General features: G+C 47.5%; 1 protein-coding gene across 1 annotated transcript in view; it reads left to right on the top strand.

Moving 5' to 3' along the window:
* The window catches only part of COG7 (component of oligomeric golgi complex 7), an 87,884-nt gene that overhangs the window by 67,892 nt on the left and 2,193 nt on the right, over positions 1-17,799 (top strand). The window contains exons 11-15 of the mRNA XM_011987962.1: positions 1,130-1,316; positions 3,558-3,698; positions 9,559-9,642; positions 14,709-14,823; positions 15,570-15,713. Of these exons, the coding sequence (XP_011843352.1) occupies positions 1,130-1,316; positions 3,558-3,698; positions 9,559-9,642; positions 14,709-14,823; positions 15,570-15,713 (671 nt within the window). The remainder of the gene's footprint in view (positions 1-1,129; positions 1,317-3,557; positions 3,699-9,558; positions 9,643-14,708; positions 14,824-15,569; positions 15,714-17,799) is intronic.

Raw genomic sequence — 17,799 nt, 5'->3', positions numbered from 1 at the left:
AGTTGGAAGCCTGCTGCGATCCAGGCAAGAACTAGTGAAGATTAGAAGTAAAGCAATGGCAGAGACAGGCCACAGTTTGACAGATAAGAGACCCAACCAAAGTTACTGGTTGGCTCAAGCAACAGGAAGAATTAACTTGACCTTAATGGCAGAGGCAGGTAGCTGCTTATGTCAGCAGTGGCTCCTGAGGAAGATCCTATCACTGGGATTTATTTGCAAGTACAGGCATTTCTTGACCAACTCAAGGATCTGTTTTTGAAATAGTGAGTGCATCCTAAAAGCTGGTATGTCCAAAGCAATGTTTTCATAAGAAATTACAGTAAAGGAGAAGGCAGAGGATTAGCCACATTTGGGATATGTCTTAATGTGGTTCTCCTAGTTATACATGTTCATGTAATTCTGTACATATTTAGACAGGTAGAATGGGTGGTAAAGTTGGGCTCAGGAAAACAGGGTGGAGGTTAAGATTCCACTTCCCCAGCAGTACAAGGGGTGGATTATCATATGGAACCTCCTCTAGGCGTTTGTCTTTCTCAAAGAGTTTGGAAAGTGCCAGTCTCAATAGATCTCTCTGTAACACCTAAACCACAAAAATAAACCTCCCTGTGCCACTGAACACAAACACCACGCAGGCTCGGCATGTAGGACAGGCGGATCCCTTGGGTAAAGAGGTGTGCAACGAGCTGCTGTCACTGTTCTCCAGGAGCCAGCCAGCTGCTATCCTGCCCGGCGGTCTCTCTGATGGTGGTGCTGGTGGCCCACCCTGGCATTTGACTGTTCTACCCCCTGATGCTCATATAGCAAGAAAAGTCTCCACAGAAGGTGCACAGTGTTCCAGACCAAACTGAGAGCTGCCCCTGTGTAGGCTGTTGGTCATATTAGGGAGATGGCATGTTCTGGCACTGTGAGTGTTAAGCAGGAATAAAAACACTGGGTTTTTTATTGTGCACCTGAGGTCCAGCTCACTCCTCAGTGATGAAGGGCATCCTTTCATTGCCTTATAAACTGGACCTTAGTTCAGTCTGTCTCATGAGGATATCTTAGAATTTAGTAAGGGCAACCTGACTGCTCCAAGAAGAAAGTTCCATGCATATAGCTCAGGGCATAATGGTCATTCCTTTCATTACAGGATTTTGTCCACCGCTGGGAAGTATCTGTCTGATTCCTGCAGCCCCCGGAGCCTGGCTGGTTTTCAGGAGAGCATCCTGACAGACAAGAAGAGCTCTACCAAGAACCCATGGCAAGAATATAATTACCTCCAGAAAGATAACCCTGCTGAATATGCCAGTTTAATGGAAATACTTTATTCCCTCAAGGTATGAGACCAAATGGATGGCATTCTTGCAAATGAAAGGCTTCCTCTCTTCACTCACCCTCTCCCTTTCCAGGATACAGGCGGGCCCTGTGTGTGGCCCTGGGCTGTGATGTACCCTGCTACTACTTCTCTGTCTCATTTATGTTGGGATTTTAAGGAGCTAATATATTAAACTTGAAACCCATTGTGATACAGATGTAGAAGTTAGAAGAGATGCATCTTTATTACTGATAAAAGCCGGTTAGAGAGTGTGGCTTTAGGCCGGATGCAGGGGCTCACACCTGTAATCCCAGCACTTTGGGAGGCCGAGGTGGGTGGATCACCTGAGGTCAGGAGTTTGAGACCAGCCTGGCCAACATGGTGAAACCCAGTCTCTACGAAAAATACAAAAATTAGCCAGGTGTGGTGGCATGCGCCTGTAGTTCCAGCTACTTGGGAGGCAGTGGTGGGAGAATCACTTGAACCAGGGAGGCACAGGTTACAATGAGCTAATATGGTGCCACTACACTCCAGCGTGGGTGACAGAGTGAGACTCCATCTCAAAAAAAAGGAAAAAAGAGAATGTGGGTTTAGATCTGTGGCTAGGGGGACTTGCTGTAATTCACTCCAGAATGAAACTTGTCAGCCAGTCAGGCAGAGCTGGATAGCCCCTGGCCCTGTTCAGGGTCAGCCTCCTGAGAGGGAACCAGATGTGTACTGCTTGCAGGCAGGCAGACCTGTAATAGAGGACCCCAACCCAGGATACCAGGAGGAGCAAGAGAAGTCACTCCTCTTTCCCAAGGGAGGAGCCAGGCTGCAGAGTCACCAGGAGTCTACCCAAGTACAAGTTCTTCCACATGGGACCATGAGGACGTGGGGATTGGTGTTCCTTCCTGGTGTTTTTCTTTAAACTCTTAGTTTGCCTGCCATAAAGCTGCCCTTGACTTTGAGCTTTGGGCCCCTTGGGGTCCAGGGACAGGAGAACTTCCTAACAAATGGAATGAGTCACACAGCTCCCCGGGAGTGGCCTCCAGGGTTGTAAGAAGACCATGGGCATCCTTTGCAGAACCGTCCCCCTCCCTCACTGGTCTGGCTTTAACTTCACTCTTGGTGATAGACAGAGGAGACATTGCTGTTCCTGGAGCACCAGATGCAGTAGAAAAAAAATTTTTTTTGCGATGGAGTCTCACTCTGTTGCCTAGGCTGGAGTGCAGTGGCACGATCTTGGATCACTGCAACCTCCGCCTCCCAGCTTCAAGCAATTCTCCTGCCTCAGCCTCCTGAGTAGCTGGGTTTATAGGCATGCGCCACCACACCTGGCTAATTTTTGTATTTTTAGTAGAGACAGAGTTTCACTATATTGGCCAGGCTAGCCTCGAGCTCCTGACCTCAGGTGATCTGCCCGTCTCAGCCTCCCAAAGTGCTGGGATTACAGGTATGAGCCACCCTGCCCGGCCAGATGCAGTAGAAAATTATCCAGGGCCTAGAGCTCTGGAATGAACTGCACAGGGGGCCTGGACATGGGTGAGGCTTCAGTGCTGTTCTCCCAGGCCTCCTCATCTCTTTGCACCTTGACGCATCAACTGGCTGCATTGAGCTTGACAAACACTTCTTAAAGCAATTCTGTAAACTCATTCATCCATGCTTCTGTGATTAGGTTAAAACAACTCTGTTTATCTTTATTGCTAATCTGATTTATGTCTGTTGTAATCGGTTCATTTATAATAGCAAAACTAAGGTTACACTTTCTATCTCTGTATTTTCTCAGGCTATTTGGAATTCCTTGGGACTCATGGAGGTTGTACATACTCTGGCTTTCAGCCAAGTGTATTTGACCTGACCTCCCCGGGAATTAGGGCGCTCTGTCCATCACTCTGATTTATATGTGAAGCTTCTGATCTTGTTTCCCCCCTCTTTTCTACCTCCTCTATCCCTGAGGGATGGTCACAGGTGAACTTTTCCTAAACTGAGAGTCTGTGAGCTCATGTTAGCCCAAATGCATCAGAATCACCTGGGAAAGTGAATTTAAAATACAGATTCCTGGGCTCCAACCCCAGTGAACTCTGATGCAGTAGTTCTGGGGTGGAGCTTGGGAGTCTGTAATTCAGCATGTTCCCCAGGGGGGCCTGGGGCACAGCTGGGTTTGGGAACCACTATTGCATAGAACCCCCAATTCTCCTGTGAGTTTTCAAAATGGTTAACTAGCTAATACTTGGGTTGGGTTTCGGGCCTAACAACTGCCTTTTGCATTTTCTTGTCTTAGGAAAAAGGGTCAAGCAACCACAACCTGCTGGCTGCACCTCGAGCAGCGCTGACTCGGCTTAACCAGCAGGCCCACCAGCTGGCTTTCGATTCCGTGTTCCTGCGCATCAAACAACAGCTCTTGCTCATTTCCAAGATGGACGTGAGTTTCTCACTGACCGCATCAATTTCCCCCGGGTCCTGCCTCCAACTCAAGCATATTGAGTGTGGGCTTAACCCTCCCTGTTCCAAGAGCTTTGGGAAGATCCCGCTTTAACTCTCCCAAGCCGGAAAGAGCCACTTTCCAATTTCACCTCATTGCTTAACATGAATTTCTTATCTTTATTGTAGTTACTCTGATACTTTATTCACAGATGGTTCTCAGGATTATTAAAATTGCTTGATTAACTTTCCCCATTTGGAGCAGCGGAGAAGTAAGAGAGATTATGTGCCGCTTCGTAGGTTAGACCAGGTCAGAAGAGCTAATTGTCTTTTGAGATTGAATTATTTTCACACCACGCGAAACATTTCTGGAGAATTGGTTCTGGAACTTTACTCAGGGGAGTGCCTTATCAGAATGGATCTTGTGTTTTTGAGGGGGCTTTGGAGGGCTCTGTTCCTTTCTTTCCTTGATACCTTTTCTGTTTGGCTGTTTCTACAATCGACTCACCTTCCTTTCCTCACACCCTCTTCTTTTTTCTGGTTGCCCGAATTATTTTTCAAGGCATTGCCTATTAATTCTATTTTCTTTCCCTTGCTCCAGATCTTGTTACTTTCCTTTTGGATTACTGGGCGGGACAGTCCCCTGGTTAATGTATCTTACTGACCCTTCAAGGTCATTTGGATTCCAGTTATGGGCCTTTAATAACCAAGAGATCTTTTTACAAAATGACAAGAACTCATCTGGCAGTATCAAACATGCTCTGCTTTCTGCCACCGTCTAGAAAGCCTGCAAGGCTGGGAGTCCAGGGCTCCTGCATGATCTCAGTCAGGCCTCACCCCCTCACTGGGAGTCAGGATTCCCATCCGTAAAAGGACTCAGTTAAACGACATGATCATGAGGTTCCTTCCACCCTTGAAGTTTGTGATTTTCACTCTTTATGATTTTTCTGTGCAAAATGCCATGAGATCTATTTCTTTTTTTTTTTTTTTTTTTTTTTTGAGACGGAGTCTCGCTCTGTCACCCAGGCTGGAGTGCAGTGGCCGGATCTCAGCTCACTGCAAGCTCCGCCTCCCGGGTTCACGCCATTCTCCTGCCTCAGCCTCCCGAGTAGCTGGGACTATAGGTGCCTGCCACCTCGCCCGGTTAGTTTTTTGTATTTTTTAGTAGAGACGGGGTTTCACCGTGTTAGCCAGGATGGTCTCGATCTCCTGACCTCGTGATCCGCCCGTCTCGGCCTCCCAAAGTGCTGGGATTACAGGCGTGAGCCACCGCGCCCAGCCCATGAGATCTATTTCAATCAGATTTTGTATTAGTAGGGCAGAAGGGGATATAAAGTGGAGGAGAGATGTAGCACAAATGAGGCGGGTGCCATCACGTGGCTGAGTTATTCCTTCCTCTCTGAGCCTCCGTTTCCTCACCTGTGTAATGGGGATACAGTAATTCTCATATAGATTGGTGAGGATTAAGTAAGATTTTGTATATTGATAGAATTTAGCATTGCACTGGCTACAGAGTAGATGTATAATAAGTGGTAGTTTTCTTCCTTTCTGTGATTCTCATTTTTTAGGAAGAATGACTTACTTGATTTTTTTAAAATAAAAATTGTATAGGTATTTATTTTTAGAAACTCAAGCAATACAAGAAAAAAAAAAATCCAATAAATACCTTCAAGATCCCACCATCGAGAAATAATCAGTGTCAGCAATTTGATGTCCAGCAACCCAGACATCTCTCTCTGCATGCCTATACGTGTTAAAGGCTGAGTGGCCATCAGCAGACAGATCTATAGGAAGAAATGGAATTATACTATAGTGCTGTTTTTAAGAAAAACAAGATATGCACAATATAATTTTATTTGAATTTAACCAGAAAAAAAGAGACACTAAATGAAACGAAAGGAATTATTGAACTTGAGACATTTATCTTTTCTTTTTTTCCCTTTTTTTTTTTCTCCGAAACTGAGTCTCACTCTGTCACCCGGGCTGGAGTGCAGTGGCATGATCTTGGCTCACTACAACCTCTGCCTCCTGGGTTCAAGCGATCCTCCTGCCTCAGCCTCCCGAGTAGCTGGGACTACAGGCACCTGCCACCACTCCGGGCTAATTTTTGTACTTTTTGGTAGAGATGGGGTTTTGCCAGGTTGCCCAGGCTGGTCTTGAACTCCTGACCTCAAGTGATCCACCCACTTCGGACTCCCAAAGTACTGGGATTACAGGCATGAGCCACCAAGCCTGGTCGAGATTTTTTTTTTCTTCTCCACAAAAGATACTCATTTCCCAGAAGCTCTCTCCAAGGTTATGAAAAAAAGATTATGAAAACTATGAAGAGATTGGAGTTGCCATTGCTTTTTGTTAATCCTGTTTCCGTTGCAGACAGATACTGATACATATGATCCACTGAAAGACGAGGGGATTAGCTTTCCTTGTCCCTCTCCCGTCCCCTCCCCGGCCTCCAGATTGGGTTGTTTGTATTATTTTTATTTTGTCAAAGCTGACGGTACTGACTTTCTGTTCTGAAACCTCAGTGCTTCCCGGTTTAGTTCTACATTGAAACACGGCTGGTGCTTCCCCCGTCCTTTTCCCCCTACTTCTGCATTCCAGAGTTCATTATGATGGAGTTCCTGGGTGCTTGGTCCTGCCTTTTCGTTCTGGCTTTACCGCAGCACCCTGGGCCCTTGGGAATGGGCGCAGGTGGCTTTGGAGATTAGGAGGAGCGCTCCGAGAGCGCCAGCACACAATACCAAGGCAAACACTCCAGCCTTAAGGATTTGAAAATTAAACCCTGGTCATCAAATGTTTGTTTTCAGCATTTGCTGGTAAATTCTATTGCCCTTTTATATTCCAAGACTACAAACCAACGCTTTATTTGATTTCAAAATAGATTATTGAAGTTTACCTATTTTACCTGGTGACAGATGGATAGAAAAGCTCATTTGAAGGATGCTTTAAATAAATTTTGAACAATTAAAAAATGACCTGCAGCATTTCCCTATTGCCCTCAAGTGACATTCTCTGCTGCTTTCCCTCCCCCCGCCTTTTTTTTCCCGAGACAAAGTCTCACTCTGTTGCCCAGGCTGGAGTGCAGTGGTGTGATCTCTACTCACTGCAACCTCCGCCTCCTGGGTTCAAACACTTCTCATGCCTCAGCCTCCCGAGTATCTGGGACTACAGGCGAGCGTCACCACACCCGGCTAATTTTTGTATTTTTAGTAGAGATGGGGTTTCACCATGTTGGCCAGGCTGGTCTCAAACTCCTGGCTTCAAGTGATCTGCCCGCCTCAGCCTCTCAAAGTGTTGGGATTACAGGCGTGAGCCACCGCACCCAGCCCTCTGCTGCTTTTTAAGCACCCCCTATTTCAAACCACTCTGTCTTGCCCTTCTTCCAAACTTCTTTCCCACTCTGGCTGTTCTTTCCTTCTCTCCTCCGCCTGTTCATGTTTTGAACAGGCTCCTCCTGCCTCCTCTCTGAGGCCTTTCCTGGGGCCTCCAGGCTGCAGTCCCTGGGATGGATGGCGGCATTGCTTGTCTTCGCCCTGCACATCAGTACCTGCTCTTGGTCTCCTGGAAGCAATTGCTTCTCCCCACACTCTGCTTCCCAGCCTGTCAGCATCTCAGCTCCCTGCTGCACCCCTTTGCCAACAAACCACCAAGGATTGCTGTCCTTTCCTTTTCTCTGTGTCCCCTACCTGTTTCCACAGGGGGTTCTCATCATCTCTGTTTATGAGCTTTCCATCTGCCCCCCACCCCAATTTTCTGCAGAGCTGCTGTATTTACCTTCACAAACTTTGTTTTGGTTTTATCTCTCCTCATTCAAAACCCTCCCCAGGGTAAGTCTGATTGTCTGTTTTTAGAAACCTTTTCACACATACACAGTAGGGAGAAGAGTATAAGGAACTCCATATACTCATCACCTGCTCCAACCATGATCCACTCCTAGCCATCCTGTTTCGTACATACCCCCTCATCTGACATAAGACTCTAAAAATAATCACAGTACCACAATCAACCCTAAAAAAGAAAAAGAAAAGGAATTCCTAATGTCATCAGTGTTCAAATTTCCAGTTGATTTATAAATGGCATAATTTATTTTAACCCTTTGAGTCAGGATCTAGGATCCAGGATCCTGCACATTGAGATTTATTGGGATGTCTTTTGTGTCTTTTTTGAATGGTAAGTTTCCTCTCTCTCTCTCTCTCTTTTTCCCTTGCAATTTACTTGTTGAAGGTAAAGCCTTTACTTAGCCTGGTGTTTAAAGCTGTGCCTTCTCCCTCCAGCCTCTTTCTGCCTCTGTGTACCACATACATCCTATGGCCAGCCGCTTCTCTCATCGCCCTGAGCTCTTGCTCCTTGCCTCCAACACTGAGAGCTCTAGAAGTGGGAGGCAGCACTCATGTGTCTGCAGGGGGAAGAGAGGAGGGCCCAGAACAGGATGGGAGGTGTGGGGGTGTACAGGGTGGGAGTATGTAGGGGGGCCTTGCTTCCCCAAGTAGCTCCCTTCTAGAGAGCAAGGAGCAAATCTTACATTTCTTTGTCTCTTCTCTGCAAAGCCTAGCACAAGACACTCGACATCCTGGGTACTTGGTAAATGTGGATGGTTGGCGTGTGCCTTCTTGGTGGATTGGGAGTTAGCTGGAAAAAAAAGTAGGCTCTTTTGAGACAAAAGAGCATTCTCAGGCAAGAACAAAGAGTCTAGAAAACTGTAGGACAGGGGTTGGGGGTACCTGGGGTGGGGAAGAAAAGAGCTCATTTACATCAAAGAAAATGAGACCGAGTCGAGTGGGCGCTAGAGAGCGTGGGGAGGGCTGCCGAGGCTGAGCCTGGGCTGGGAGCCCAGGGGTGGACGTGGTCATTCCTTTCCCGGAATGCTACTTAAAGGATCAGGCAACCGGATCCGGCATCAGGTGGCTGCAGACAGCAGTTCCTACATGACCGCCGGAGTCACTCCCAGAGTTCAGCCAGAAAGGGCCCTGTGTTCCAGGCTGGCTTTAGAGTGGCTCAGGTTGGAGGTAAGAAGCGAGATTTCTGTGTGAAGGTGTGCCACGCTGAAGTCTGTGAGCACATGTGCACGGGTCCTTTCCCCAACTCCGTACAGACTGCTGGCAAGACTCCCACAGCAACACGGAAGACGTGTTCACTCCAAATGGCAAGAAACGCATGTTGGTGCCGAGGTTCTCCTCACACAGGGGGACCACAGAGAGGCCAGAGGGGCAGCTGTTGGGGTTTGGAAGTGCCATCCCATCCCCGTCCCTCTGAGTTCTGATCAGTTGAGAAACAGATCCAGAAGGTGGTGAGAAATAAAGCAGCAGTTTAGTTGAGGTAAAGCAGTATTGCCAATGAGGCTTGGCTCTTCCTGCAGCCAGAAAGGCTTCTTAGGCCTCCCTCCCAGATCAGGGATTGACACGTGGCCTCTGTGGGGGACCTCAGGGAGCCCTGTTCTCCTTAGTGTGCTAAGGACCCATGAAGCAGTGAGGCTGCCTGCACCCAGCACCTCTCTACACAGTGGCCCCGCTATGGAGAGAAACTTGGACCAAAAATATCTGACTTTCTCCTGTCACAATCTCAGCGAGATAAATAAAAGGGATCAGTTCCCACCCCACAGTTCAGCCAGTGTGGCAGTTCCTGTTTTATGGACCTGCAGGAATGCAGAGAGAGAAACCATTGCCTCTGTTTGGCGGGCTTCCAGGTGAAGCTTTAAAGAAGGGGAGCCCCTGCCTGCTGAGTGGTGGAGGCTCCAGCGGTCAGTTCTGACCAAAGACGGTGCCTCTGGGGAAGGCCACGTTCTTCTTTGTGTATTTCTGGGTGGCGTCTTCACGGCTGCCTGGCTGCTAGGTACTGATTGTGTCCTCTCCTTCCACCCCTAGATCTGGAACACGGCTGGCATCGGAGAAACCCTCACGGATGACCTGCCTGCCTTTAGTCTCACCCCTCTCGAGTACATCAGCAACGTAAGAGCTTCTGTGTGCTTCTCTGGGGTAGTCCAAGCCTTTCAGACCTTCCTTGTCTTTTGATTCTTGCCCTTATAGATAGTCATTTCCTCATAGGTGTTATCTGACCCTTTTGGATAGCCTGTGCTTTAGGGTAGTCTGCACCCAGATCCTGGACTTTCAGAAGATGCAACAGAGCCACATGGCGATTCCAGACCCCGGCACATTCTCACCCCTTCACCATCTCCCTATATGAGATGTGGCCAGTACCTAAGGGTGCCAGAGTTGAGAGTCTAATAGGAAATTCTGACTTGGGAAGTCAAGAGGCAGGCGGCCACATTCTTCTGTGTGGCTTTCAGAAGAGTAGTGTGTGTTTGCGGTGGTGAATTCAAATTCAGGCAGCTTTTAGTGATCACCTACCATGTGCTAGGCTCTGTGCGGAGTGCTTTCATGTTTAACTTCATAGTAACAAACAAATCTCTTCAGAAGAATTGCAGTTATAGAGACTGAATATTAAAAGAGAACAGAATAAACCATGCAGGGGAGTGGGGGCACGTGGAGTCCTTGCTGCCCTCCCCATTCACCCCTGGGAATTGACAGTCACCCAGACACCTGCATACGGCCTTTCTTTCCGTTCCTTCCTGCAGTCTAGCTCAGGTGCTCTTAAATGTCAGTGCACACAAGAAACACTATAGAGGAGTAATATGTGCCAAACCACACTCACCTCACACAATGGGAGATTTCTGGGATTTTTCAAGGTGATTTCTGCCTTACACTCTTGCCTTAGAATCCAGCCCCTATGTGTAAGTTGTGACTCTGCTGAAATAATTAGAAAGGAATTTAAAAGTATTATAAATATTAGGCTAGGCCTGGTGGCTCATGCTTATAGTCACAGCACTTTGGGAGGTGGAGGCAAGAGAATTGCTTGAGCCCAAAAGTTTGAAACCAGTCTGGGCAACATAGGGAGACCCCGCCTCTACAAAAAAGTAAAAAATTATCCAGGCATGGTGGTGTGTCCTGTGGTCCCAGCTACTTGGGGTGCTGAGGTGTGAGGATCGCTTGAGCCCAGGAGGTCAAGGCTGCAGTGAGCTGTGATTGCACCACTGCACTCCAGCCTGGGCGACACAGCAACCCCCTGCCTCAGGGGAAAAAAAAAAAAAAGTACATGTTGTATAATTGCAAGAAGTGCATGGCAGTCCCACTGGCAGGCAGTGAGGCGGCTGGCTCTCTGCTCTCTGTTCATTTGGGGCAATATCAAGTCTAAAACAACAGTCATTTCCCTTCTATTTCCCAGGGCACCTGATACCCTCTACTGATTAAACTGTTAAGATGTGGGTTGGTCTTTACAACCCATGGGAATAATCTGATTTTATTTTTATTTATTTATTTATTTATTTATTTATTATTGAGATGGAGTCTCGCTCTGTCACCCAGGCTGGAGTGCAGTGGCGCTATCTTGGCTTACTGCAACTTTCACCTCCTGGATTCAAGTGATTCTCCTGCCTCAGCCTTCCGAGTAGCTGGGATTACAGGCGCCCACCACCACACCTGGCTAATTTTTGTATTTTTAGTAGAGACGGGGTTTCACCATGTTGACCAGGCTGGTCTCAAACTCAAGTGACCTCAAGTGATCCACCCATCTTGGCCTCCCAAAGTGCTGAGTTTATAGGCGTGAGCCACCGTGCCTGGCTGAATGATCTGATTTTAGAACGGAGATAGTATGCTTGCAATCTAAATTGATTCAGAAAATGATGGTGCTGGATGGGACCTGAGAGGCTACCAAGTTGATTCTAAGGTTGAAGAAACTGGGGTCTAGAAAGGGAAGGAGGGTCAGGAGGAGTTTCCAGGCCTGGGTCCTTCGCTGCCTGCTGCTGTCCTCCTGGGTTGTATGGAGGCTGATGACCTGAACCCAGGAAAGGAAAGGAACACCTAATTGAACATGTAGTGTGTGCAAGGACAGTGCCAGGTTGGTTAGTGGCTGGGCCAGATCGTGTCTGTGAGACGGGTGTGGCAGCCCTCCTTCACAGTGGGAGTAGGGCTCGGAGGAAGCAGCGACTTACCCAGTGGCTGCTCTGTTAGGACGCCAGCTGCTTTACGTGCATAGCACACATGTTAATTCTACCCTCACCACAACCTTTTGAAGTAATATGAGGTCATCCTCATTTCAGCAATGATGATCCAAGGTCCTGACAGATTAAGTTGCCCAGGTTCTCACAGTGGTAGAGCCAGAACTCCAACCCAAGTCTGTCTGACCTCAAAACTTTTCATTTTTCGCAAGTCACTGAGTTAACCCAACTAGAATGTCAAGAAATATTGATTGCATATGTGAGAACAGTAGACAAATATCCACAGGTGGGATGATAAGCAGCCCTTTCCATGTTGATTTCCAGAGAGTGAATAGAGCCAAGACCCCTGAGAGAAACCTGCACTGTGAGATCTATCTAGGAACCCCAGCAGTCCCTACAGTCTAAGGCTAATTGATTGAAGTTAGAGGTGTCAGATTGTTGAAATTTTTCACCCAAATGATACTTTGCCTTATTGGTGAAAGCCCTCACCCACACAGAATCATGTGAGCATTGTAAAGAGATGAAATAGGAGAAAATGCTTTGAAATTTAAAAACAATGTATATGCAAGGTAAAGCTGAGTCTGTGCACTTAGCCGAAAGCTTATGGCTACAGATGAAAGGTATACCAAATATAGGAGTATGTCTGGGGTCTTTGTATATAGTAGGTGTTCAGGAAGGGCTTGTTGAGAGGAATTATTGTAGTGTGGAGAAATTCCAACACCAGAAATCAGCATCCTTCTCTTCCCCTAGCCTTGGGGAAAAATGATGAATTGGTTAATACTTCAGGCTGAAATTTACAGTAGTTATTAGTGAGGTAAGTGGCCACTTGCTTACTTTGGGTGAAAGATTATACTGAGTACATCAAAGAAAAAAATGATTTATTTTACCATCTGTGTATCTCTTACAAAGGGACACCAGGCCGGGCGCGGTGGCTTCCGCCTGTAACCCCAGCACTTTGGGAGGCCGAGGCGGGCAGATCACCTGAGGTCGGGAGTTGGAGACCAGCCTGGCCAACGTGGTGAAACCCCGTCTCTACTGAAAATACAAAAAAATTTAGCCAGGTGTGGTGGTAGGCACTTGTAATCCCAGCTACTCGGGAGGCTGAGGCAGGAGAATTGCTTGAACCCAGGAGGCGGAGGTTGCAGTGAGCCAAGATTGCACCATTGCACTGCAGCCTGGGCAACAAGAGCAAAACTCTGTCTCAAAAAAAAAAAAAGAAAGGGACACCAAACTAATCATGAATGTTTACACTCACACAGCCAAACCGTACTGAATGTTTGGAAACAAGGGCATGATCATCGTGTAGTTCTCTGGGCTGGGTAGATTTTTGAGTCTCTGTTAACTTCTGGACACCACACCCTGAAAGGAGCCCGCTGTTACGCAGACATGTGTGAGGCCAGACTGAGAAGATCTTGCTTCGATAGTCCCCTGACTTTTAGCTTACAGAATTAATTATCAGTGGCAGGAATGTCATGGAATGAATATGTAGCCGGAAAAAAAAAAGCAACAACAGGCTCAAAGACCTTTTAAAAACATATATTATCTTTTTGAAACCTGAAAAGTCAGCCCCCTTATTTTGAAACAAAACGTATACTTAACCTTAATGAATGATAATAGAAATAGGAAACAAATGAATGAATGAAAAAAACAATGAATGATAATAGAAATAGGAAATAGTGGTCTGAAATACACTCTTGGCATCACATGGTTATCTGACAAACACATAACCAAGACTGCTAATTGTGGGCATGTCCTAAATGTCTTTTAGGACAATTGCAAATGACCTTTTGCAATTCCCCACCAGCCAGGGTTTTGTCTATCTTTAGTTTCAAGAGTTTATATTATGAAAACAATATAGATTTTTCTTCAAATTAATTTATAGTTATAAATGGCTTTTTTTCCAAACAGAATTCCTTTCTTCTTCTGGTTAAATTATCTAGGAGGGAGAGAATCAGATCCAAATCCAGAAGACAGGATTTTTTTTTTTTTTTTGAGAGAGAGAGTCTTTTTTTTTTTTTTTTTTTTTTTTTTTGAGACAGAGTCTGCCCAGGCTGCAGTGCAATGGCATTATCTCGGCTCACTGCAACCTCTGCCCCTGCCGAGTTCGAGTGATTTTCCTGCCTCAGTCTCCCGAGTAGCTGGGATTACAGGCGCCTGCCACCATGTCCGGCTAATTTTTGTACTTTTAGTAGGACAAGGCTTCACCATGTTGGCCAGGCTGGTCTTGAACTCCTGACCTCAGGTGATCCATCCACCTCGGCCTCCCAAGGTGCTGGGATTACAGGCATGAGCCACTGTGTCTGGCCTCAGAAGACAGGATTTGAATTCTTGCTTGGCCTCACACTTTCTGACACTAGTATCTTACTGGTTTTTCACCTATGAACAGTAATAATATATTTATAGAGTGCTTCAAATTTTACAAAGCATTTTGATATCCATTAGTTCATTTGAGATAGAGATTGTGTTGAATGCATTTCAAAAATATTGGGGCCATTATAAGAAGGACGAATCTGGCTGGGCACGGTGGCTCAAGCCTGTAATCCCAGCACTTTGGGAGGCCGAGACGGGTGGATCACGAGGTCGGGAGATCGAGACCATCCTGGCGAACGTGGTGAAACCCTGTCTCTACTAAAAAATACAAAAAAAACTAGCCGGGCGAGGTGGCGGGCGCCTGTAGTCCCAGCTACTCAGGTGGCTGAGGCAGGAGAATGGCGTGAACCCGGGAGGCAGAGCTTGCAGTGAGCTGAGATCCGGCCACTGCACTCCAGCCCGGGAGATAGAGCGAGACTCTGTCTCAAAAAAAAAAAAAAAGAGAAGGATGAATCTATAATCTATATGCAAACTACCAGTGATTCTTTTTTAGGGTACTGCCATAATAAGCATCACCACATACTAGAAAGATCAGACTTGGGATCACCCGAGGTCTAGCAATTTTGTCTCTCTGCCTTTACACAAATGTACCCATAAAGTAATAACCCGTATGTATCAACGTCAGGCTAATAGCACTTTCTTTTGTTTCAGATCGGGCAGTACATCATGTCCCTCCCCCTGAATCTTGAGCCATTTGTGACTCAGGAGGACTCTGCCTTAGAGTTGGCATTGCACGCTGGAAAGCTGCCATTTCCTCCTGAGCAGGGTAAGCGGGGATGGTTTCTGGCGATGTTACAAGTCAAGTTGTCAGTTTCCAGGGTAGAAACCCCAGATAACACCTTATCCTTGGGCTTATTTGTCACCAAACCCTGTTTTTTTTTTTTTTAAACCTTCTAACTTGTACTTTTTGTACAGATGCTGCATCTATAACAATATCACAACTTGAAAAAATCTATAACCACATCCCACTGTGGAACACACTGGTATATCCACTTTCGCTTGTGCCCTCTGGCTCTGCTCTGTAAGCAGATGGTATTTTGTGTGTAACTTTATATTCTGTATTATTATTATTATTATTATTATTATTAAGACAGAGTCTTGCTGTGTCACCCAGGCTGGAGTGTTGTGGCATGATCTCGACTCACTGCAACCTCTGCCTCCCGGGTTCAAGCAATTCTCCTGCCTCAGCCTCCTGAGTAGCTGGGACTACAGGCACGCACCACCACGCCTGACTAAGTTTTATATTTTTAGCAGAGACGGGGTTTCGCCATGTTGGCCAGGCTGGTCTCAAACTTCTGACCTCAAATGATCCGCCCACCTCAGCCTCCCAAAGTGCTGGGATTACAGGCATGAGCTACTGCACCTGGCCCTAAGATGTAACTGTTCTCGGTTTCCTGTGTTTCCCATTGAGACTGGAAGCTTCCTGGCACTTTGGTGCATTCAAGCAGCTACTGCAGGCCAGGTCACCCAGCAGGTTCTGCGTTTTCCTTGGTGACCTCCTTTTCTTTTCAGGGGATGAATTGCCCGAGCTGGACAACATGGCTGACAACTGGCTGGGCTCGATCGCCAGAGCCACGATGCAGACCTACTGCGATGCGATCCTGCAGATCCCCGAGCTGAGCCCGCACTCTGCCAAGCAGCTGGCCACCGACATCGGTGGGTCCTCAGGGGACAGGCGGTGGCAGGGACAACTCTTGCCCACTGCATCTGTCAGTTTCTCCTTTGCCCTCCAGGAATCTCATCCCAAGTCTCCCCTTAGCTTCAGCTGTGGATTTGGCTCTGAAGCTGGTTGCAAATTCAGATTCTGCAGGCCCCGCCCCAGAGATTCTGACTTAGCAAGGCCGGGTTGAAGCTCAGATATCTGTGTTTTCAAAGAGGACTTGAGAACCATTGAGGGGAGCTTCAGTGAGATAAGCTTCAGCAAGTCCTGCAGCCTGGCCTCACCTGGCCTGCTCCATTTGTACCATAATTCCCAACCCGTGTTTAATGAGCTCTTACTGCATACCAGGCATGCCTGGCGCTGGACCAAACACTCGCACCCATCATCTTATGAAATTCCAAACTCCCCTATGAGGTGGGTGCTCTCTTCTCCATCATACCGATAGGGAACAGAGGCCCAGGGCAGTTGCATAACAAGGCTACGGGGCCAGGGTCACTCTGTGGTCTCCATCCAGATAGCATCCTGCCTCCCAAGTCAGTGGGCGTGTCCCCTCTGCTCCTGCCTGCCCTCTTCACTGGAGGGCCTCACTGCCCAGGTGTGCTCTGAGCGTGGGGCTACTGCTGGCAGGTGGCAGGGAATCTCCCCAGTCTCTTGATACCATTCCATTGCCTTGCTTGCTCTTTAGCATAACACAGCTCTTGGAGTAGTCAGGAGAGTGGGTGGTAGAAGCCTGAAAGATCAGCTCCCTGGGGACCCAGCCAGAGCTTCGTCCTCAGTGACCACAGGGCTGAGCCAGGCTCAACCGGCTTCTGGCTCTTGTTTTGCAGAAGAAGAACTAGAAGGGAGGTGCTTTTCTCCGGGTCCCAGAGCTGTTAGTGATGGAGCCAGGCCTGGGATCCAGCTGTCCTGAGTTCCTGACCCCTGCTCATTTCATAGTCAGCTCTCCACACTTACCAGAGGCATAGGCAGCCTTTTGGCTGCTTCCCATCAGAGAAAGATGAGAGAATTCAGTTGCGTGTTGGTGTTCCCTGTTAGTACAGGCAGCAGCAGGGGAAGAACTGGAACTAGTGAGTGGAGTGAGATCTAGGGATTGCCCCTCAGTTTAGTTGTTCTTGTTATTCCTCCCTGTTAAGCTCCCCCTGCAGATTCATTTCTTCACTCATTCAGCATTGCTCCAGCATCTGTGGGCCAGCCGTAGTTCTAGGAGATAGAGACAACAGAGCTTTAGGCAGCTCCCATGCTTACTGAGCTCACACTGTAAGGATGTGAGGTTAGGGGCAGGGAAGGTAAGGCTAGTATATGAAACTGACAGGGTGTAAGGCGATAGAGTTGGTGAGGTCTGTGGCAAAGCATGCACACCCGAAAGACATTCAAATTAAGCGTGAGCACAAACAGAACAAAAAACACTGTAGGCCAAAGAAAAGTGTCCTAGGAGACTGTGGGCCCGCTGTTTGCAGCTCTTGGCTGACAGTCAAGTGAAGCTCACGGTTTTATGGATAAACTTGTAAAGGAGTAGGTACCTGCCTGGCGGCACCTTTGCTGGGAAGCACCTCTTCCTGAGTCAACCAGGACAGAGTAGGCACCTCCTTCCTGCCCTGCCCTGCCCTGAGTTGGGCCTCAAAAAGACAACACAGGGGGCCAGGCACCATGGCTCGTGCCTGTAAACCCAGCACTTTGGGAGGCCGAGGTAGGAGGATTGCTTGAGCCTAGGAGTTTGAGGCCAGCCTGGGCAACATAGCGAGACCCTGTCTCTACAAAATGTTAAAAAAAAATTAAAAAAAAAAAAAAAAGACACAGGGAAGGTTGAGGCCTTGCCTGGAGCTCCACTGTAGTCAAGGAAAAGACATGAACCCAAGATCAGAAAGTAGACAGGGAGGCCGGGCTCAGTGGCTCACGCCTGTAATCCCAGCACTTTGGGAGGCCGAGGTAGGTGAATCACGTCAGGTCAGAAGTTTGAGACCAGCCTGGCCAATATGGCGAAACCCTGTCTCTACTAAAAATACAAAAAATTAGCTGGACATGGTGGTGGGTGACTGTAATCCCATCTACTCGGGAGGCCGAGGCAGGAGAATTGCTTGAACC

The sequence above is a fragment of the Mandrillus leucophaeus genome, unplaced genomic scaffold (assembly GCF_000951045.1).
Source record: "Mandrillus leucophaeus isolate KB7577 unplaced genomic scaffold, Mleu.le_1.0 Scaffold32, whole genome shotgun sequence".
Lineage (NCBI taxonomy): Eukaryota > Metazoa > Chordata > Mammalia > Primates > Cercopithecidae > Mandrillus > Mandrillus leucophaeus.
This window is presented reverse-complemented; position numbering and strand designations above follow the sequence as displayed.